This window comes from Vombatus ursinus, unplaced genomic scaffold (genome assembly GCF_900497805.2).
Source record: "Vombatus ursinus unplaced genomic scaffold, bare-nosed wombat genome assembly UNPS02014832.1, whole genome shotgun sequence".
Taxonomy (NCBI): Eukaryota; Metazoa; Chordata; class Mammalia; order Diprotodontia; family Vombatidae; genus Vombatus; species Vombatus ursinus.
In genome coordinates this window covers 9,427,051-9,449,671 of record NW_020954610.1, presented here as the reverse complement: position 1 = coordinate 9,449,671, position 22,621 = coordinate 9,427,051, and the positions used below count along the sequence as shown (strand labels likewise).

The 22,621-nt window shown below is 39.9% G+C and overlaps 1 protein-coding gene across 1 annotated transcript in view; it reads right to left on the bottom strand.

Annotated features, from left to right (window-relative positions):
* The window catches only part of LOC114026059 (guanine nucleotide-binding protein subunit alpha-14), a 271,430-nt gene extending 251,711 nt beyond the window's left edge, over nucleotides 1–19,719 (bottom strand). Inside the window, exon 1 of the mRNA XM_027839673.1 lies at nucleotides 18,109–19,719. Coding sequence (XP_027695474.1) covers nucleotides 18,109–18,232 — 124 coding nt within the window. The 5' untranslated portion in view covers nucleotides 18,233–19,719. The remainder of the gene's footprint in view (nucleotides 1–18,108) is intronic.
* Nucleotides 19,720–22,621: the final 2,902 nt, after the last annotated feature.

Genomic DNA, 22,621 nt, shown 5'->3' with positions numbered 1-22,621 from the left:
ACATGATGGACACTGTGGAAGATTTACAAGAAGGCAGACTAGAGAATTATAATATGACATATGATTGTAATATAAGGTACTGTTGGAGACAGTAACAACATTGATGAGATCACAGATTCACTGAAGGAAAAAAAATTAAAAAGCAACGTTACCTTACTAATATTTAGCTTGTAGTCCCTTAAACCTCCAGGATCATTTTTCAGATGAACTACTTTCTAGCCACAGCTCCTGATTTTGTACCTCTGAAGTTGATTTTGTAAGCCCATAGCTTGGGCTTGCTTTATCTCTATTCTAACTTTCATCTTATTAGATTCAGCTCAACATTACTGTTTGTCTTAGTAGTAAATGGCTGGACTCTTGTTTCTCATATACCTTTATTTTCCAACTCCAAATTATCTTGTATTCAAACTATTTAACATATGCACTAATCTCCTAGTATCAGGACCAGTCTGTTGAACAAAAAAGTATAGATTAGGGAACTGCCTTGGATGTGGGTTTACAGAAATGTGTATTGTGTGCCTGATGATGGCTACTTAGTCATTAACCAAAATTATCTTTAATTTCACCCATCTTCTGAAGATTATAGACATTACACAAAGAATTAACTTTGGGTCAGTGAAGATAGGCTCACGTAACAGAAAGAGTACTGGACCCTAAGGCAAGTGACTTAGGTTGTAGGCCAGAGACTGCCATGTTTCACTGAGAGTTTGATCTATTCATTATAAGTTTCCTGAGGGCAGGAACTATGCCATTTTCCCTCCCCCTGCCCCATTTTCCCCCAGTGGCTCCAGAAAATCTCATGCTTAACACTCTTTATTGCTGAAGTGAGGTATTAAGAGGAATGAATTTGGAGTAAGAGAACCTCACTCAGTTTGAAATACTAGCTTTGTGACTTGTGGCTTCAGACAAGTTGCTTAGTCTTTCTAGGTCTCAGTTTTTTCATTTGTAAAATGAGGATGTTGGACCAGATGGTCTCATGAGGGACTTTCCTGGGATTTAAAGTCATTTAGTATTATCCATCAGCCTCAGTTTCTTCATTTATTAAACAATTTAGCATGGGCTATTAGCTCTAGAGTACTGATTTGTAGAATTTGTAGGGAAGACATGCCCTTGAGATGACTACTCATTTGATTTTGATGAATTTATATGAAGAAAGAAAAGCGAATAAAATGGAATACACTAAGGAAGAAAGGTAGGGAAAGGAGTTAGAACTTACTATTTCATATAATCAGGATTCAAGGGGAAAAGACTATGCCAACATGGAGGAAGGGGGAGTGGGTACTTTTGCCAGAACTGAACAGAAACAGTTAAACCCAAATATAATAAAACAGAGTTTGGAGTAGAAAAAATAATAAAATCAACAAGGAATCACCATGAAGAAACAGAAACAAGAACAGCAGGGTTTAAGAGGGTAGACAGAATAAGAGCCACATTAATTTTATGCAAAACAAATATCAACTTTAGAAAGTGGATCACAAAGAGGGGGTTTAAAATGAAAGGGCAAAATCCTGTAAATGGGGTATGAGGGAAGGAAAAGGAAGGGGGGTAAAATGGAAGCAGATTTCTTATTAGTGTTAAGCACACATTCACATTCACTATCTTCTTCATTGTAAAAAAAAAAAAAAAAAGAGGGGGGATAGGGTCTCTCACTTTGCCATGTCTATGCCCAGTGATAGGCACAGTTCTTGGCAACATAGTAAGGACCTAATGAATGTTTTTTCCCCTTTCATTTGTTACACTATTGAATTATTTGGGAGGGACGCTGTACATGATCAGCAATAATTTTCACTGACCTTCCCTACCCACTTTGTCTCTGGAGATGTAATCAGTCACACCCTGTTATATTAAATAACCAGCTCATTTTAAGTTTAAGAGCAATATATTGGCCCATCAGGTCTGCAGATTCTTCCTGTGCTCCTTTAGGAAATTTATAGTAAATGAAAAGTTAGTACAAGCACAATTGCTCAAAGCCCCCAGTTAGGAATTCCTAACATTTACACAGAAGTGTGGTTTTGTGACAGAATTAGAGTTTATATTTTTCTCTAGTTAATCCGTCTTTGACAGTTGAGGCAAAGGTATGTAATAACATCTGCTACTAGATAGTCACTAGTAGGAGAAACTGGAGAAAGAAGAGTCCTCTATTTTTCTTTTTTAAAATTTATTTTCAGGGGCAGCTAGGTGGCATAATGGATAGGGTACCGGCCCTGAAGTCAGGAGGACCTGAGTTCAAATCCAGTCTCAGACTAAACACTTGACACTTACTAGCTGTGTGACCCTGGGCAAGTCACTTAACCCCAATTGCCTAAAAAAAAATTAAACAAAATAAAATTTATTTTCTTTTTAATTTATGGAATAAAACAAGCATTTCCATAACAGTGTAATAACAATGATGATTGCACATGAAACTGCAAATCTATTATGGACAATTTGCTATTCCTTTTAAATATGTAATAAATTTGTCATGTAAATTTCTTTTTTTCTATCCCCCCCCAAGATGGCTACCATTAGACATAGGCATTGCTCAACAATCTGTCCTAGACCTCTTCTCTCTCCATATTTTCTACTTTGGTAAAATCATTCAGTTGAATGGCTTCCACAACAATCTCTATGAAGGCAATTACCCAATTATATCTTTTTTTCTCCTTTTTAAGTTTTTAAAAAATTTTAATTTATGGAAAACAAGCATTTTCATAACAGTACAATAAAAAAGATGATTGCGCATGAAACTGCAAATCTACTATACACAACTTGCTATCCCTTTCAAATATTCTCTGCATTACAGCTCAGTCCTACTTTTTCTTTTGACTCTTGCCTATGAGTCCTGTACCATCAATCTTTTTTTGGTTTGGCTCTTGATGTTCCCATGCCTTCCCCTCTACTGCCATACTCTCAATCTCCAATTCCAAATTAGCTCCATGAGTTTATATAAGCCCCACTAGGCCAAACCCCTCAAACATTCAGAAGTCCAAGGAGGGAGTCCAGGACTTGTTCATACCTGGTTCACATTCCAGGTTGATTGGTTCAATCTAGATGTGTTCTCACTCAATAAAGGAATTCTTGACTAAGTGGGGGTTGCTTGATTGTCTCAACCCCCACTACCTTTTAATTAACATGCCTTTATCAGGGCCAGCTAGGTGTCCAGAGTACTGGCCCTAGAGTCAGAAAGATTCTTCCCGAGTTCAAATCTGGCTTCAGATACTTACTAGCTGTGTGACCCTGGGCAAGTCACTTAATTCTGTTTGCCTTAGTTCCTCATCTTCAAAATGAGCTGGAGAAGGAAATGGGAAACCACTCCAGTATTTTTACCCCCAAAAAGATCACAAATGGTGTCACAAGGAGTGAACACAATTGAACAATCAAGTACAAGAAATCTGCCCATACTGGCATCCCACAACAGAGTCTATTGGGCATCTTTTCCCTGAATACTTGCAGGTCTATGACTCCTGGTTTTTAAACTCCCTCCACCAAAGCAGATTTCAGCAGTTGGATCCATGATTAAAGGGATAAGTCTAGGGAAATATCTGAGATGTATTGAGGTTAAATAACTTGCCCAGAGGCACAAAGCTAGTAAGTGAGAGAAGAAATATGAATCCTACCTTACTACTAACAAGCCCAGCATTGTATCCACTACGCCAAGATACATATATCCCAAAACCAAAAAAAAAAAAAATCCTATATCTCTCTACCACACACACACACACACGCGCGCGCGCACCAAAAAAAAAAAAAGCAGAATAACTTTTCAAATATGAGTCATGCATTCTGTATGGAGCTTTCCTTCTCACTCTTTGATATTCAAGCTCCTTGAGGGCAGGGATTACATTTTTTTTATCTTTCCATCTCAATTACCTAGCATAGTGCTTAGTTAGTGCTAAATGCAAGTAATTCACTAGCAGCAAAATTCTTTTTTCTTTCCATCCTTCTAAAAAAGGACTGTGTGTGTGTATGTGTGTGTGTGTGGTAGAGAGACATTTTATTTCTTTTTCCCTTTCTCTCTAGGTATTTTAACTATCCTTCTGCCATTTTTATTTTGAATCATATATGCCAATCATTTCCTCATCAGATTTATTTTTGTTCCTAGTGTCTGTCTTTGGCTTTCGTCCATTATGCCTTTCACTTCACAATGCAGTTGATACTTTAGTCCTAACAGGAATAAACAGGCCACAGAGTATCAGAGAAATTCAACCATTCTTTCCACTCAAACCTGGTTTTTTCTATCCAAGCCTGCCAATGATTGAGGACTGCTTCCAAATTATTTCACTTAAAAGTGACAGAGAAAAATGTAGTCATTTGCAGAAATAAAATTCAAACCACTTATAAAATGACTCTCCCTATTTCATCAGCAACCTTCCTAAAAGCAATTCACTTTGCTTCTCCCTCTTTAATTTAAAAGCCTATTTTTTCTTATTTGTAAAACTAACTATTTTTTTGTATTTGGCATAGAACCAGAGAACTACAGAGGCAGAAAGGACCTCTGGGATTACCTAGTCCAAGCCTTAGCCAAATCATGAATGCAATCTACAATATCCTCATGTGTGGGCATCACTTCTGCTTCAAGACTCACTATTACCTGAGGCAAGTATTTGCATATTTTGGACAGCTCCAACAGATAAAAGCAAACTTTTCCTTAGGTTAAATCAAAAGTTTGCTAGCCTCTCTATAATTTCAACCCATTAGTCCCAGTTATGTCCTTCAAAGCCTAGCACAAGTTTATTCCCTCTTCTCTTTAGTCCTTCCACATGGGAAAAAAAAACCCTTCAAATAACTGAATTCAAATAATTGCCCCACTCAGCCCCCAAAGTCTTCAGTTTTCTAGGGTAAAACATCCCCAGCTCTTTCACCCATTCTTTCTATGTCACGGTTTAGACCATCAATATCCCATATAAAATGGTGTGTAGGTGGGGCAGCTAGGTGGCGTAGTGGATAGAAGTCCAGCCTTGAAGTCAGGAGGACTTGAGTTAAAATCCAGCCTCAAAAAACACTTGACACTTGCTAGCTGTGTGACCCTGGGCAAGTCACTTAACCCCCATTACCTCACCAAAAAGGCAAAAACAAAATAAAATAAAATAAAATTGGGTGTAGGGTATGTTCAGGGAAGACTAGTACCTCAGGTGTGAAGGCTGCTGAGCCCCTTTCAGGACTACTTTCCACCTTTGGTGTCCACCTGATCCATCTGATTCTCACCTGTGGCTCAAAGAAGCTGTAACATGCACATTGACTACACCCCAATAAACCATTTTGGCAGGTGGGCTAAACCAGGTTGAAGGCAACCAAGGGGTCTCAAATCCATCGAGTTAGGGGGTGTCTACCTCAAGCACGTGAAGATTTCCCGTTTGTGAATGGACAGATAAGAATAATTTGTTCCAATGGCCATGAAGGTAGCTAACATAGACACTGTGGAGCACTTGGAATTTGGTTAGACATCAAAGACTCCCAGGTCATCTGCTGCATCTTGAGCCATCACCAGTTCTGGGTGATTTTAATGCTAGAGCAGGCTCAGACTACTAGGCATTACAGGGAGTCCTTGGGAGCCAGGGAGTTGGAAATAGCAACAGCAATGGCCACTTATTACTGAATACTTGTGCATCTCATAACCTTCTCATCACCAACACTTTCTTCCGCTTACCTAAATACAATAAAACTTCGTGAATGTGTGCCCTCACAGCAAACATTGGCATTTAACAGATTATGTGATTGTAAAGAGAAGAGACAGACAGGATGTGAGAGTGATGAAGGCAGTGTGTGGTACAGAGTGCTGGACTGATCATACACTTATCCTCCCTAAGCTAAATATTCCCGTTCAACAAAAGCAGCAGCCCCAAGGCAAAATGACTACCAGAAGAACTAATGTCAACAGATTAGAAAGCTTCCTTGAGTAGGAATAGTTTGTTGTTAACCTGGAAGAAAAGTTGAGTCAACACATGGTTGGCAATGGTGGAGCAGAAAAGGAGTGGGCAGTTTCAGAGATTTGTTGTACAGCACTACATTTGCTCACCTGGATCAGAACACTCACAAACATCCAGACTGGTTTGATGAAAATGATGGAGAAATTCAGAAGCTGCTAAATGAAAAACAAGAACTCCACAGGGTTTACCATCTCTAAGAAAGCAACATTTAATTCTATCATAAGTAAAGTACAAGCGAAGCTTAGAGAGATGCAGGATTCTTGTAAGAAGTAAGAAGGCAAATGAAATTCATTTTTATGCTGACAGTTAACTCTCCAAAGCACTTTTATGGTGCCCCAAAGGCTATTTATGGACCAAAGACCTATGGTGCATCTCAACTACTCTGTGTTGATGCAGCAATGTTGATTAGTGACAAGGACATGATCCTAGAGAGATGTCTATAGTATTCTCAACAGACCATCATCAATCAATGCCAAAACCACTGACTGTTTACTTCAGGTTGAAGTCAATCACTCCCTAACTGAAGTTCCAATTGAAGAAGAGGTTTTGAATGCCATTAGGCTCCTTTCATGTGGCAAAGCACCTGGTGCTGATTCTATTCCAGCTATTTACAAGGTGGGGTGGGAGCATGTGCCAGTGCCATGCCAAGAAACTGAATCACTTCCATTTGAATTCTTAGGAAGATTCTGAAGACCACCAGACACTGAGGTCCTTTCTTGAACTAAACTGCCAAGCATTCAAACTCTACTGCAAAGAGCACAATTCCAATGGGCTGAACACATTGTTCAAATGCCAAACGTATGCTTGCCCAAAAGACCATTTTATGGAGAACTCACACAGGGTAAGTGCCCACATGGCAGTCAGAAAAGGTGATACAAGGACAATCTCAAGACCTCTCTTAAGAATTTTGGAATTGGGTGTGTGACGTGGGAGACACTGGTTCGGGACCACTCAGCATGGTGTGCCCACATCAGAGAAGGTGCTGTGATATGTGAGCAAAGCAGAATTGAAATAGCTCAAAAGAAATGTGAGACGTGCAAATTTAGAGAATCCATCCCAAATGTTATCACATGGACTATTCGTGCCTGACTTGCGTTACAGCATTCCAAGCATGTATTGCTCTGATCAGTCAGTTGGACGCACTGTAACTAGACTCTAACATAGTGATATCATTTTGGTCCTCTTTGAGAGCAAAGGACAACAACCAACCAACAAAGTATTTCATGGTTTACTGTCAATATCCCATCTAAAATGTGACACCAATAATTAAACTGAAGATGTGATATGAACAACGCAAAGTATAAAAGGATTATTGCTTTCCTGAATCTAAATCAGGACTTCTTAAGCTGAAGTCTGTGAACTTTTTCAAAAAATAATTTGATATGGGCAGCTAGATGGTGAAGTGGATAGAGCACTGGCCCTGGACTCAGGAGGACTTGAGTTCAAATCAGGTCTCAGACACATGATACTCACTAGCTGTGTCACCCTGGACAAATCACTTAACCCCAACTGCCTGGCCCCCCCCCAAAAAGTTTGATGATTGCATTTCAATATAATTGGTTTCTTTTGTAATCCTATGTATTTCACTCTAAGCATTTAGAAACACTCTGAAAATAGGCTTATTTTCCAATATTCTGGAACAGGCTTCACCATGCCAAAGGGGTCCAAGACCCAAAAAGCTTAAGAACCCCTGCTCTAGACTGCAACCAAATATCATATTAGCTTTCGTCCCCTTCTATACCAACACTGTTGACCCACACTAATACAATGACCTTTCAAGTCCTATAAAACCCCCACTTCTTTATCACAAGAAGTGTTTGCCAGTAACTTTCCAAAATCAGCATCTTCTCCTTCCTCAGTATGTTATTTCCAGCTTTTCTTCTTTAGAGGGTGGGAGGTAGCTTTAACTCTCTCCTAAGCAAGTCTCTCCTAAGTCATGGTGTTCCTATCTGATAAGGCCACCTCCTATTCCCATTACTTCCATGTAACAGCTGAAAGAGCTTAGAAACAAGACGATATTCAGGTCTGTAATCAACATCTTAATTTTAAAAACCTGATGAAGAAGAAGAAAAAAGAAGGAAGGAAGGAAGGAGAAAAAGGTAAGGATGAAAGTGCATTATCTGGAATGTACTAAGAAAAGTTTTGTTTAAAGACAAGAAACAGAGACAGAAAAAGAGACAGACACACACATACAAAATAATTTTTTTAGATTAATCAATAATCACTTCCATATGCTTTTGAGTTTAAAATTTTTCTCCCCCTTCCTCCTCACCACCCTCCCTAAGACAGTGCACAATCTGATATAGGTTATACATTTACATTCATATTAAACATATTTTCACATTAGTGATGTCATAAGTAGAAATTAAAACCAATAGGAGGACCCACCAGAAAGAGGAAACAAAACTCAACAGAAGAGAAAAAAAAAATAACAATTTGACTTCCATAATACTTTGTTTGGGTGTGGATAGCATTTTCCATCACAAGGCCTCTGGAGATGTCTTATATCTTGTATTGCCAGGAAGGGTTAAGTTTATCAATATTAGTCATCACACAATGTGGCTGTTGTTGTGTACAATGTTCTCTGCTCACTTCACTCAGCATCAGACCATACAAGTCTTTCCATGTTTTTCTGAAGTCAGCCTGTTCATCATTTCTTATAGCACAATAGTATTCCATCACATTCATATACCACAACTTGCTCAGCCATTCCCCAATTGATGGGCATCCTCTCAATTTCCAATTCTTTGCCACCACAAAAAGAGCTGCTATGAATATTTTTGTACATGTAGGTCCTTTTCCCATTTGTGTGATCTCTTTGGGATATAGCCCTAGAAGTGCTATTGCTGGGTCAAAGGTATGCACATTTTTATAGCCCTTTGGGCATAGTTCCAAATTGCTCTCCAAAAACATGTACAAAATATTAAATGAAAACTGGTTTCCTTTTATCTTCTCCAGAAGTAGCAATTCTCCTATCTCTTCCCACTTCTAACATCCCAATCACCTAAGAAGAAAAGTCCATTTGAACTTCCAAAACACTCAGCACCCCAAAAAGATTCTTTTACCTAAGGATTTGCTGGCCAAGATACAGGCAGAAGATCAAGGCATATCACAGACTAGGCTTTTAATAAGACTATGTATTGGTAACTCAACTGCTGCTATTCTCCAGATGATAACTATACAATAATATGCTACCCTCCTTTACTAGGCAATATTTAGCTGACATTTGGAATGGTCTGCTTGACTCTCCTGGGTTGTGTTCCAGTTTTCTGCTACATCCTTTGCCAAAAAAAAAGCAAGCTCACTAGGAACTTAAAAAAGCAACTTGGAAGAAACTTAAGATCCTGCTCAATCACATTAGCACCTGGAATATATTAATGATAAGAGCTAAATCCAGGGAGACAAAAAGATGTAGGAGGATGAAGAGGTAAGGGAAAGGGATACATAGGATTTTTGCTTTTGTTCCCCTCTACTAGATTTGAAATATTTTTCACTTGCTAATGGATGAGGGAGGCTGTTCTGCATTTCCTTTTCATCTCCTGCTCTTTCCACTTGAGAAAATGATTTCCAGCAATTATTCATTATAAATCCATTACAGCAAAACAGTCTTTATTGCCTAGCTTCAATTATCCTAAGTAAGCACTTCTCTTACTGTAATTTTTAAAAGAATGGGGATGAATATGTGAGAAGAGCACGAGCTCAGAAAGTCAAGAGACCTGGGCTCTAGGTCTTAGCTCTAGAAGTAGTCAGCTATAACACCATCAGGCAAGTCACTCAATTTCTTCACCTTTAACATAACTGACAATAGGATATTTCAACAACCCTGAAGTAAATGGTCAATGTCAATCTTAACCAAATCCAGTATTTTTTAGTTTACACAGGCTAGAGAAATTCAGGCTTATTAAAGCCGGCAAGCCAAGATAAAAATAGTCTCTGGTCCAGGGTCCTGTCCACATTGAATTACCAGAATGGCCATTTAGTGCATGTCTCTGCCTCTTCCTCCATTATAAAAGCAATAGGAAGAAGGAATGAAGTTTTTCCCCTAATTGCTTTTCTGGGACACTTAAAAAAAATTGTTATTTGAAAACTGATCTTCATGTGTTTGCTTGACTATCTGATTTGTTATAAAAAGAGAGCTTTATTTAGGGGTGGGGTGATAGAGTTTAGAGATATTGTTATTTTAAAAAGAAAAAAAAGAGCACCAATGAATCATTTTTTAAAATTTACTTTTATTCTGAACTTAAACACTTCTCTTAATGAGCAATTTCATATACATGATAGAACAGAAAAAGATAATTGTATGTGATATTGTAGATCTCTATTACCTGTAGATTGAATTTGAATTTACTTAGAAGAAAAGCAATCTTCAGCTTTCAAAGCTGTCTGTGCTTTCTATCCTTCCTTTTGTTTCTTTCAATGAATCATTTGTTAAGAATTCACAGAAGGGCAATGTTGGAACTACTATGCTAAATTTGATACATACTTTTAAAAAACCCTTGTACTTGGGGCAGAACTACTATGATAAATTTGAAATATACTTTAAAAAAAAAAAACCTTGTACTAGGTGGTGCAGTAGATAGAGCACCAGCCCTTGAGTCAGGAGGACCTGAGTTCAAATCCAGCCTTAGACACTTGACACTAGCTGTGTGACCCTAGGCAAGTCACTTATCCCCAACTGCCTCATCAAAAAACAAACAAAAAACAAAATCTTGTACTTGTTGAATTGAGATTCATGTTTCACATGCACACCTCTTTTTCTATTCTTTGCAGAGGTTGGCAAAGTTCATAATAACAAAAGGAAAATTTATTTTTTAAAAATTGTCCTTGGGATCCTGGGGCAGTTCCAAATCATGTGCATTAGAGAATAAAGTCATGGACTGTACTACTTAACATTCTGAACCCAAAAGCTGCCAAATGAATATTCTGGTGAGAGCAGAATAAATCCAGGTACTGCTGGTGAATGGGCAATAAAATTGTCCATTGTATTTGATAATAAGGAAGTCATTGCTCTACAGTATTATGCTGGAGCCAATTCAAACTGGAGATAGTTAAATTTTTAGGGAGAACATTTACACCTGGAAATCAGTAAACTCTAAGAATTAAGGTTTGGTTTGTTGCTTAGTTGATTGTCTAGACTTTAAAAAGTGATGGAGGAAACATGTAGATTAAGCATAAAAATGTGTTGTGTCTACGGGTTTTTTCCCCCCAAGGAGAACTGGTTATTAAGCATTTACTAGTACACCACTGTTGGTGGCCTAAGTAAAATTTCAATAGAACAGTAAGGAAAGAAATGCAAGTGGAAGGAGGCATCAAACACACTTTCTCTAGAGGTCTGGTATTAAAGAAAAGGAAGGAAATGTCACAGAAGAATTGGGGGGAAAAAAGGATTTTCGGTTGATAGAGATTTTTCCTGTCAGGGGCCTCAATTCACAAGCTGGACCATCTGTTTCAAGTGTGGGGTGGAAGCAAAGGGGAAATAAAGTAGCAAGAAAATGAAACAACTACTGTGGGGAATGAGACATAAAAATCAATATGTCATCAATCCTTCAATTCCTGCAGTAGCAAGATGCCAACTGAGATCAGACAACATAGATTTACAGTAGATGAAATCAGCATGATTGTGGTAAGCTCCAGCCACAATTAGTAGCCGAGGAGAAGGAAGCTCATATAAAGCCTGTATAAAATTGGAGGAGAAATAGGAGGAAAAGTTAGTAAATATAAAGTGTAATCCTTCTTTCCCTACTGCCCTTTAGGTGCCTGGTATAGGTATCAGGGTCCAGAAAGAAGATGTCATTGGAACACTGTAGGAAGTCAGTAAATACTTTCTGTGTATAAATGGAATAATCTTCCTTTCCTGGGCTAGTATATTCAAAACTGCAGCCCAAAACTTATGGCTACATTTGCATGACCTAAATCAGTTACAAAGATATTTTCTCCCCTGGAGTACTGAATTCAACTCTTCTCTACTGTCTCTTGTTCCCCACCACCAGGTATCTTCATTGCCACCCAACTCAATTCTGTCTCTGCCCCATCCTCTTCCAGATGTAACCATCCTTTCCACTGGGCCTTCTGAAATGCATACTCCATAATTTACAAACTTCCTCTTATCTTATACCATTTCCTTCCTTGCTCCTCTCATCTTTTGGCACTCACTGTGATGTGACTACCTCAACCTCATGATGCCACATTCCTAGCCACTCTTTCTAATACTAACTAGACATTCATTCATTCATCCCCTAGATTCCTCAGTTGTAGTGGGGGTGCCATAATATTCCTCATTTCCCATTGCTACATCTAGATCAAGGGTAGGGAACCTGTGGCTTTGAGGCCACATGTGGCCCTCTAAGTCCTCAAGTGTGGCCCTCTGACTGAATCCAAACTTTACAGAACTATCTCCCCACCCCTGATCTAGACACCCCCTCTACCACCATCATTCAGTGACCTCTTCTCTTTTGAGGTTCATGGAATCTAAATTTGTCACCCAATCCAGATCACGGTAGCCATTATCTACTGACACCCAGAATATTCTCTCTCCTTTTTCAATGAGTTCAATGCCTGTCTCACAATCTTCCTCTCTACCCCAAATCTTGTTATCACTGAGCTTATTGTTTAGTAGAGCAAAATAGCACATTAATAGAAATTATAATGATGAATTATATTTTCAATGTGTCATAGTTCTTTTTTAAGTTTTCTATGTAAAGTTTGGAAGATGAAAGGAAAGGTAATCACCAAGCATAAGGGAAAGCTTCCAGAAGGAGTCTGAGTTGGACTTAAAAGGATAGATAGGAATCTAAAAGGTAAGAAGCCATGAATGGAGGGCATTTCAGGTACAAAGAACAGCATGAGCAAACACATGAGACAGGAAATAATGGGGCATTTGCAGGGGAAAGCAAGTCTTCCAGTTTGGCTGAAACATAGAGTACATATAGGAAAGGACTATAAGATAAAGCTAGAATGACAGTTTGTCACCAAACCACCAAGAATCTCGAATGAGTTTTACTATTGATAAAACACTGAAGATTTTGGAAGAGTGACATAACCAAATATGTGTTTAAGGAAGCAGAATCTGGCAATGGAGTGAAAGAATAACTGGAAGGGGGATTCAGTGGAGGCAATAAGAGCTGTTGCAATAGCCTCTAATAGACCAGATAAGGAGAGTCTATCCCAATATAGTAAGAATACATTGTAGTAGGCAGGTGAGGAAATACTGCAAAAATAGAACTGATTGGATTGAGTGTGAGAGGTGATGGAAGAATCCATATCATCAAGCTTTCAAATATGGGACAATGGGAAAATGATGGTACTACTTTCAGAAATTATTTCTCTTTAGGGTTCCAGAAGTGAATTTTCAAATGTCTACAGAAGATATTTTAAGGAAGAACAGGTCTGGGGAGAAAGATCTGGTTTATACTGCTGGGGCTGAGAAAGTGGCCAGATGAAAATATCTTCTGTAGATGGTTGAAAATTCACTTCTGGAACCCTAAAGAGAAATTGGGGCTAGAGAAAGACATGAGAGTCAGCTCCATACGGGGGAGAGTTGAAGCTATGGGAATGAAAGAGATGATCAAGGAAAAGAGAACCTTCAGAAACATCTACCTTATAACAGCCTACAGTTAAATAAAGAAGATAGAGAGTTTCCTTAGATAAAGACCATTTGGAGAATAAAAGGTGAACTGGGGGAGTATGTTGTCCTTGAAGTCAACAGAGAAGATAGTCAAAACTAAAAGATGCTGGAGAGAGTTCGAGGAAGAAATACAAAGATCACTGGATATGTTGTTTAGGAAGTTATTGTGGGTCCTTTGAGAAAGCAGTTTTCAGGAAAAGAAATGTTCATAGAGAAGCCAGATTTTATTATTAGCTAAAGACTGGACATAGGGGTGAACTAAATAAGACAAAATTTAATGGGCACAAATTAAAAAAAAACTTTACAAGATAGAGGAGATATCAGTTTGTCTAAAAATCAAGATCTGGGTAGGGGAGAGAGACTTGAAAAGAAAGATTTGGAATGTTTAAGCCCAAGAAGAGATTTGAGGAAAATATGATAGTTGTCTTGTAAAAAGTATGAGCTTCAGAAGTGTTGGCTGAGCTGAATTCCTACTGGGCGGCTAGCTTACCCATGAATACCACTGGATCTGTGATTTTAACAGAAATTATCTTTCACTTATTGGTTAAAAGCAGAGGTTCTTAACCTTTTCTATGTCATGTACCTCTTTGGCAGTGTGACGAATGAAAATCCTGAGACACAGTTTCTGGGTAATTAATAATCAATTTATTTATTAGGCCAGCTAATAATCAATAAACTGATGGTCAGTGGTTTCTCTCCCTAACCAAAGACAAAGCCATGAAGAGACTGGAAGCCTTAATATACTTTTGGAAAACGGAGATGCTCTTGGTGAAAATCAACCCTGATTGGTGGACATTTAAATGAGGAGGTGGGCTAAAAGTCTTTAGTCCTCCTGCTAAGAAGTTGGTTTGATCATAAGACTCAGCTGCCTTCAGCAATCTGGCCCGAGGAATCCATCTCCACCCAAACCACTCTGATCAGTTTTCTCCTTCATTAGCTGGGTTACCCTAAACTCCAAAGGAGTGGTGCAAGGACAAGGGATTATTCCCTCATGGCAACAATTTACCTAGATTAGATTTGGTTTACACTTCAAACAGAAGTCTCCTAGTTGGGTAGGGTCCTGCCAAAGATTGAGGAGCATGTACCCCAATGATTAGGGCAGTCATTATCATTGTCATTAATCATGGCTGATTAGTTTCAGCCTTGCCCTGCAGTGACTTACTGACAGACCTACAGGGGCTGGTCCCTGAATGAGGAAATAAAAAAACTCGATTCTAATTAATCATGAGTTATTAATAGAAAATAATAATTTCTCTCAGCAGTTTGGTGATGTCTATGGACCCCTTCTCAGAATCATGTTTTTAAATGCATAAAACATATGGGATTATGAAGATCAACTGTATTGCAATAGTTATCAAACTTTAAACAAATGGAGTTCTCTGACCCAGTTTTAGAGTTGACTCTTCTTTTTTTTTAATTTATTTTTAGTTTTCAACACTCACTTCCATAAGATCTTGAGTTCCAAAATTTCTCCCCATCTCTCCCCTCCCCCTACCCCAAGATGGCATGTAATTTGATATAGGCTCTACATATGCATTCATATTAAACCTATTTTCACATTAGTCATGTTGTAAAGAAGAGTTAGAACCAATGGGAGAAACTACAAGAAAGAAGAAACAAAAAAAGGAAAAAAAGAGAGAGACAGCAAATAATATGCTTCGATCTGCATTCAGACTCTATAGTTCTTTTTCTGTATGTGGACAGCATTTTCCATCATAAGTCTTTTGGAGTTGTCTTACATTGCTAATAGTTGATCCTTACATTGCTAAGAGCCGACTCTATCAAATTTAGTCATCAAACAATGTGTCTGTTACCGTGTACAATGTTTTTCTGGTTCTGCTCACTTCACTTGGCATCAGTTCATTTAAGTCTTTCCAGGTTTTTCTGAAGTCCATCTGCTTATCATTTCTTTTCTTTTTCTTTCTTTTTTTTCTTTTGCTTGAATATTTTTCCTAGGTGAAAACTATAGACCTCTATCAAAAAAACTCTTAGACTGCTGTCCCTTCCTGCTCTGGGGATCCTGGCCCTGGTCTTGAGGAAATGGTGGTGGCATCCTGGTTCATGGCCTGCTCCATGGTGACACTCCCTCTTCCTTCACCTAAGGCTAGAGTTTACCTGCTGCTTGGTTCCCACCCTGCTTGCTTCCAAGACATCCTCATCATTCAGCAAAAAGGGGAAGGAGGGAAGAGAGACACAGAGAAACCACTCACAGTTCAATGGGCCTAATCTGCACCCCTAAACCCATCCACTCTCCACGCTACCAAGAAAATTAAGACAGGAAGGATGGACATGCTCATTACACTAGGCCATACCATGTGGGTAGATACAGGGAGCCATATCCGGAATTAGGGTGGGGTAGTGGAGGGGAAAGATGGCCATCTATGTTAATGATGCTTCTCTGCTAACTCCCTCAAGTAGCCACGTTCATTTTCTAGTTCCTATACTCAGAACAATCCCTGGGAGTTTGATTCTTGGTGTCAAATGGGCCATAGCAAGAAGGCCTGTTTAACTGGATCATGATAAGAATGTACAGACCAGACAGGTCGGGGAGATGCAACAGGGCCTGGAATGAGGTTGGTAAAAACACAAGCTGGCAGCCCTATCCCTAAGGTTACAGCAGACTCGGGGGGCAGCGGGCATGGTGAGTGCCACTCTCCAAAGTTGAATCTCTCAGATTTCAGAGATGGTCTGGTTGGCCTTCTGTAGGGTCTTGAGCATGAGAGCTGCCTCATTTCAATGTGGGGTCATGTGTTTAGACTCAGTCAGCAGCTGCTCACCATTTCTTATAGCATAATAGTATTCCATTACATTCATATACCATTCTCCAGCTGATGGGCACCCCCTCAGTCTCCAATTCTTTGCCATCACAAAAAGAGCTGCTATAAATATTTTTGTACGTGTAGGTCCTTTTCCCATTTGTATGATCTCTTTGGGACACAGACCTAGAAGTGTTATCGCTGGGTCAAAGGGTATGCACATTTTTATAGCCCTTTGGGCATAGTTCCAAATTGCTCTCCAGGATGGTTGGATCAGTTCAAGAGTTGACTATTCTTAAGAATCTGTTTTAAAGAGTTAGTTGTTTTGAGGCACAAAGATTAAATAATTTGCCCAGGATCACATAGCTAGTGCAAGAGGCAATATTAGAGCCCAAGTGTAGATCTTACACCAAGTCCAGCACTCTATACACAAACAAATCTGTCACTAAAATAGAGTGGCATTAAAGTAAGACAGTACATAAATATGTTAAAATTAAACATAGCCTGTTTGGTCACTCACAAGAAGAGTGGAAATACACAGTATAGGTGCTTAAGCAGTTAGCAATAATCATTAGCATTAGACAGGCACAGGATAAACCCTAACAGTAATCTCCAATGCCCCCCACTTTTCCTCCTAAATCATATTATTCAAGGCTTCGGTATAAAGCACATGCACATGCGCGCGCGCGCGCGCACACACACACACACACACAATTTAAACTGTTCGCCAAGCATTGCAAGGCAGCATTTTTTCTGACATCAAAGTTCCAGAACTTTACATATAGCATGGTAACAACAACCAGAGGGTCTCTGAAATAGTGACAGCCAGCACCTGAAAAAGTGGCAATAAGATAAAAGGTTGAGTGTTGGACAGAAATCACAGTGAGAAGGTGAGAACAGATCAATCTCAGAGCATAGAGCAAAGTGAAGTGGGGATGGCACTGCACCCCACCCCCCCAGCCAACATTCTTCACCGAAGGGCCAGTCCAGTAGGCTCTTGACTAGAGAGGTAAGAAAGAAGGTAGGTTTATTGCTTTAGGAGGAAGGCAAAAAGGAAAGAGGGAAAGCAGTCGGTTAATAACGTGGTTCAACATTGTGCAATGACCAACTTTGATAGACTTAGCTCTTCTCAGCAATACAAGTATCTAAGACAATTCCAAGGGACTCATCATGGAAAATGCTATCTACATCCAGACAAAACTATGGAGTCTGAATGCAGATAGAAGCATACTATTTTCACTTGTTTGTTTTTTCTTTCTCGTGGTTTTTCCCTTTTGTTCTGATTCTTCTTTCCCAACATGACTCATGTGGAAATATGTCTAATATGATTTACATGTATAGCCATAGATTGCTTGCCATCTTGGAGAGGGGGGAGGGAAGGGAAGGAGGGAGAAAAAATTGGAACTTAAAATCTTATAAATGTGAATGTTGAAAACTATCTTTACATGTAATTGAAAAAAATACTATTAAGCGGGGGTGGGGGGAGTGGGCAAAGGGGGACGAATAACGTGGTCTAGGTTTTGTGGAAGGGTGGGCTGTCACTGGTACAAAGTAAAGGGGAAGGCCCGACCCCCCCCAAAAAAAAGTATAGTGGAGGGAACTCAAACCTCCAAGGTTGCAAACCTCCTGACCAAATTTTACAGAAAGAATGAAAAACGTGGCAAGTAAGAGGTCAGGGAGTAATTAGATTACTAGAAATTAGTCACACTGTGTTAGGGTGGTATTTCCACCAGCTCATCCTCTGAATATGGGTGATCTGATACGTGGTTTTGGGTATGTTACAGAGCTCGGGGGGCGAACTCGCGCTCTATCGTGCACTCACCCAGCAGCAGCAGCTTGAGCTCCCTACGCGCGTCTTTCTTGTCCCTGCGCAGCTGCCGCTCAATTTCGGCACTGATGCGCTGCGACTCCTTCTCCTCCGCGGACAAGCAGCAGCACCCGGCCATGGTTTCGCACTGCCCCCTAAGTATGGGTCACCCGGGGCGTCGGGACCAGATTTAGTACCCGCTACTGATTCTCTCCCTGAAAGTGGCTTCTCCCCCTCAGCTTTTCCAGCCCCAGTCTGATCGAAGGATTAATAGACAAGGACGAGTTTAGTTGGAGAAGGGAGGTCTCTTTTTCCTCTAAAACGCGTCCCAAGAGCTAACTCGGTCGAAGAGATTTCTTTCTGGCTGACAGTTCTTCCCGGGGGGCGAGAAGGATAGTTCCTCGGCAGCACAAGTCAAGGCAGATGCAGGGTTCCTTCAACTTAGGGGGTGCCAGCGTATGCAGAGTGCGTTATCTCCTTACCTCCCGAGTCGGATAACCTTATTCGGGTTTTTCTTTTTTCTTTGTTTTTTGCTTTTTTTCCGAGGAGATCAGAGAAGGTTTGAATTGGCTTCCTCCAAACTCGAGTGCAGCTTGTTGTATGCGCCGGAGTAGGTGGACCTAGAGAAGGGGCTTGGGAGGAGAGGGCGCGACTCACGCGCAAAGTTGGGGTGGAGCTGCCCAGGGGCCCCAAGGGGACTGGCCAGGGGCGGCGGTGGAGGAGAAGGAGGCAGGCGCTGCAGGAGGCCAGGGGAGGAAGACTGGCCAGGAGAGTCAAGCCCCAAAAGCAGAAGGGGCCGAAGGCAAGGTCCTAAGGAAAGGTTTCTGGTTCCTGCTGTTCGCGGCTTAGGAGAAGAAGGCGGAGCGTCCAGGAACACTCCGCCGCAGCTTGTGCCCTCGAGCCGGGCACCCCTGACAAATGGCGTCTGTTGGCAGTGGAGTGGGTCTCACTGGGGGCTGACTGGGGTGGGGGCGCGCTAACATCTGGGTCTAAACCTTCAGCACCTGCGCTGCTTCTGGGTCTTCGCCGTTGCAGGAGCTTCAGGGGAGTGGCGGCAAAGCGCTGAGTGCCCGCGCTCCCTTCCTCAGCAAATCTGGGTTCTGACAGGTGAGGGAGTTTCCACAATTCCTCAACAACCGAGGAGAAGGCTGCGGAAGGTGAACGCACGAGAAACAGAGCCAACGTTCCTGCCTTCACTTGGGGTTGAGGCTCCTCAGACGTCTTCCGTTCCTCGGTCAATTTTCCCTAGAACAACTGCTCTGGAGCTCCCAAATCGCTTGTGTAGATAATCAAAGTGTCCCTTCTACTGCTATTTGGCAATAGTGTTAAAAACCCCTCGGTTATAGAGTCGCCTCTGCTGGACTCCACCCAAGTGGTTTAAGTAAAGGCGCGTGTAAATATCATCTCTGGAACCTTCCCACACCCACCGGATTTGAGAAAGGGCGTTCAGGGGAGAGAGGAAATGGAAACTGATGGATAGTTTGCATATTTTAGCATAGAAAAAACCTTTCTCCTGGAAGTTAGAGCATCGGAGCAACACCTGACGATTCCTTAATTCAAAGCAGTTGTTTGACACAAACCCCTTTAAGAATTGTTTTATAAGAAGACTAGATAGAAAGTTTTGTTTTTAGGTACTTCTATGGATATTTATGGTTATATATGTTTGCGTGTACATCTTTATATATGGGTGTAATTGTATACTGTCCATCCAAGTATAATTTGTGGCTGCAGATGTATACATCTGCCTTTTAAAACTTTTATCTTCAAATAAGATATGCAATGTGCTATAGTAGCTGGATGGCCGGCCTGGGAGGCCGGAAGACCTGTGTTCAAGTATTGCCTCGAACACGTTGTAGTTAGTAGACTCACTTAAGCTTTCCGTTTCCCCAGGTAACTGTCCAAAGCACTAAGCTATAGATGTGCTACTTAATCTTAAGAGGAGGTGGGATTTTCATACCTGGAATCACCTAAAACTGATAAAAAAAAAATCACTGACCAAGAACAAACAAAAAAAGTCAAGTATAAAAGGCAGAATGCATTTTTTTTTTTGCATTGTTTTCGCCTTGCACTAGACTGAGGCATCAAGAACAGATACATCGAGAGGGGAGACGAGTAGAAAAGAAAACGTGAGGAGATTGATGTCTTCAGTAACTAAATTTTCTATTACTTCAAGTCTTTGAGTCAACATTTACACTGTAAACATTTTATAGAGGCAGACAATTAGCTTGTGGTGCCTAATTAAGAACAGGCAAATTTAAGTTTGGAAGGAGAATCATATCTTTTAATCATTGATAATTGGGCAGCATGTTCAGTGAAATGAGTTGGGTGTCTTTTTTATAGAGCATAAAGAACTTGGCAAGGTGGAGCTATTTTGCTGCAGGGGTGTACTGTTTATTTTACAGTCCAAAGAATGTAAACTAGTCATGCATTAAAAACTTATTATGTGCATGCATTCTTAAACGTTTGCGGCTTATTTCTTCCCCTCTTTACCAGAGCAGAAATAGACTGGTGCTAACAGTGACCCCTACAGGCAAGTTGCCTGACTGAAACTTTAATCAAGTCTAGACTGCTGGCGTGGTAACCAAACCTTTTCACTCTTTACTTCATTTTGCATTTGTGCTATGGACTTTTGGAACTGTCAAATTAATGGTTGCTTTATATTCGATAGGATTAAAAAAACAAAATCCCAAGAAAAAACTTGATGTTGTCTGCTCAGAAAACATTTAAGAGTTTTCAGCCATCTATGCTATCTTCTGCCAAAAATGTAGGGAAAAAAGAAATCCAAGATAGGTGGTAGGATTTCAGTTCACTTTAACAAGCATTTATTATTTCAAAACATGTGGGTGAATTTGTGGGAAGAGCACTGGTCTGGGAAATCAAGGTACCTGGATTGTAGTGCCTTTCTCTAGAACTAACTAGTAAGCTATATAATCAAATAGTCAATAACCATTTATGAAGTACCTATTATGTGCCAGGCACTGGGCTAAGCGCTGGTGATACAGATATTTTAAAAAAAGAAAAAAAAAGTTCCTGACCCCAGGGAGCTTACAATCTAAAGGGAGGAGGAGGAAAACACAAAAGGAAAACTGAAAAAGGTGGGGGAGTGCCTGGGGAAGGTGTTCTACCTTTTCATTGTGTGAAAGAAGCATAGCCAGGTGAGAAATGAGATGTTCAGACCTGTGCTCTTACCTTAAATGGAGGTTTTGGAGTCCATGGATCCACCCAACAATCAGAGGGAACTAACAAGTCAGCTAACCTCAGGGCAAGTCATTCAGTTTCTTCCCCCCTTAAACAGCAAGTTGTATTAGATGAAGTGTTCTTGGGGTGGGTGATCATTTTTTAAATGTTTTAATAACTGTTTCACTGTAATGGGTTCCTTTTGTAATCCTAATTATTTCAATTTTATGCATGTAAAACCATTGTTCTGAGAAGAGGACCACAGTCTTTACCAAGATGCCAAAGAGGTTCATGATACAAAAATGGTTAAGAATCCCTAGATTATATGATAGATTTTAGAGCTGGAAAGGATTTTTGAGATCATCTTTTTCAATAGATTTGTTTCAATGTATTTATCATATAGAAGAGGAAACTGAGAGGAAATTAATTAATTTTCCAAGGATTTCACTATACTCCTCCTACAGTTCTTTAGGCTCTCTACCAACTATGCTATGTTACAATTCTAGAACAATTATTGAAAATAAGTGCAAAATTCTTTTTTTAATTTACAGGTTTAATTCTCTAGGTTTTTTTTTTGTTTTCAACATTCTTCTTTTTAAATAAGATTTTTAATTCCAAATTTTTCTCCCTCCCTCCCCTCCCTTCTCCCCAAGACAGCAAGCAATCTGATAATAGGTTATACATGTACAATCATGTTAAACATATTCCCACATTAGTCATGTTGTGAAAGAAGAAACAAAAGGGAAAATATACACAAAAAAGTGAAAATAGTATGCTTCAGTCTGCATTCAGATTCCATAGTTCTCTGGATGTGGATAGTATTTTCCATCATGGGTCTTTTGGAATTGTTTTGGATTGTTGTATTGCTGAAAAGAGTTAATTCTGTCATGGTTGATCATTGCACAATGTTGCTGTTACTGTGTACAGTGTTGTCCTGGTTCTGCTCACTTCACTCAGCATCAGTTCATGTAAGTCCAGGTTTTTCTGAAATCTGCCTGCTCATCATTTCTTATAGCACAATAGTATTCCATTACAATCATGTGCCACAACCTGTTCAACCATTCCACAATTGATGGACGTCCCCTCAATTATCAATTCTTTGCCACCACAAAAAGAGTTGCTATAAATATTTTTGAACATACAGGTTCTTTCCACTTTTTTATTATCTCTTTGGGATACAGACCTTGCAGTGGTGTTACTGGATCAAAGGGTATGCTGTTTGATTGCCCTTTGGACATAGTTCCAAATTACTCTCCAGAATGGTTGGATCAGTTCTAAGTGCAAAATTCTTTAAAAATATTGGGTACACTGAAAGAAATTGAATGAAATACAACTAAATGTTAAGTACCTA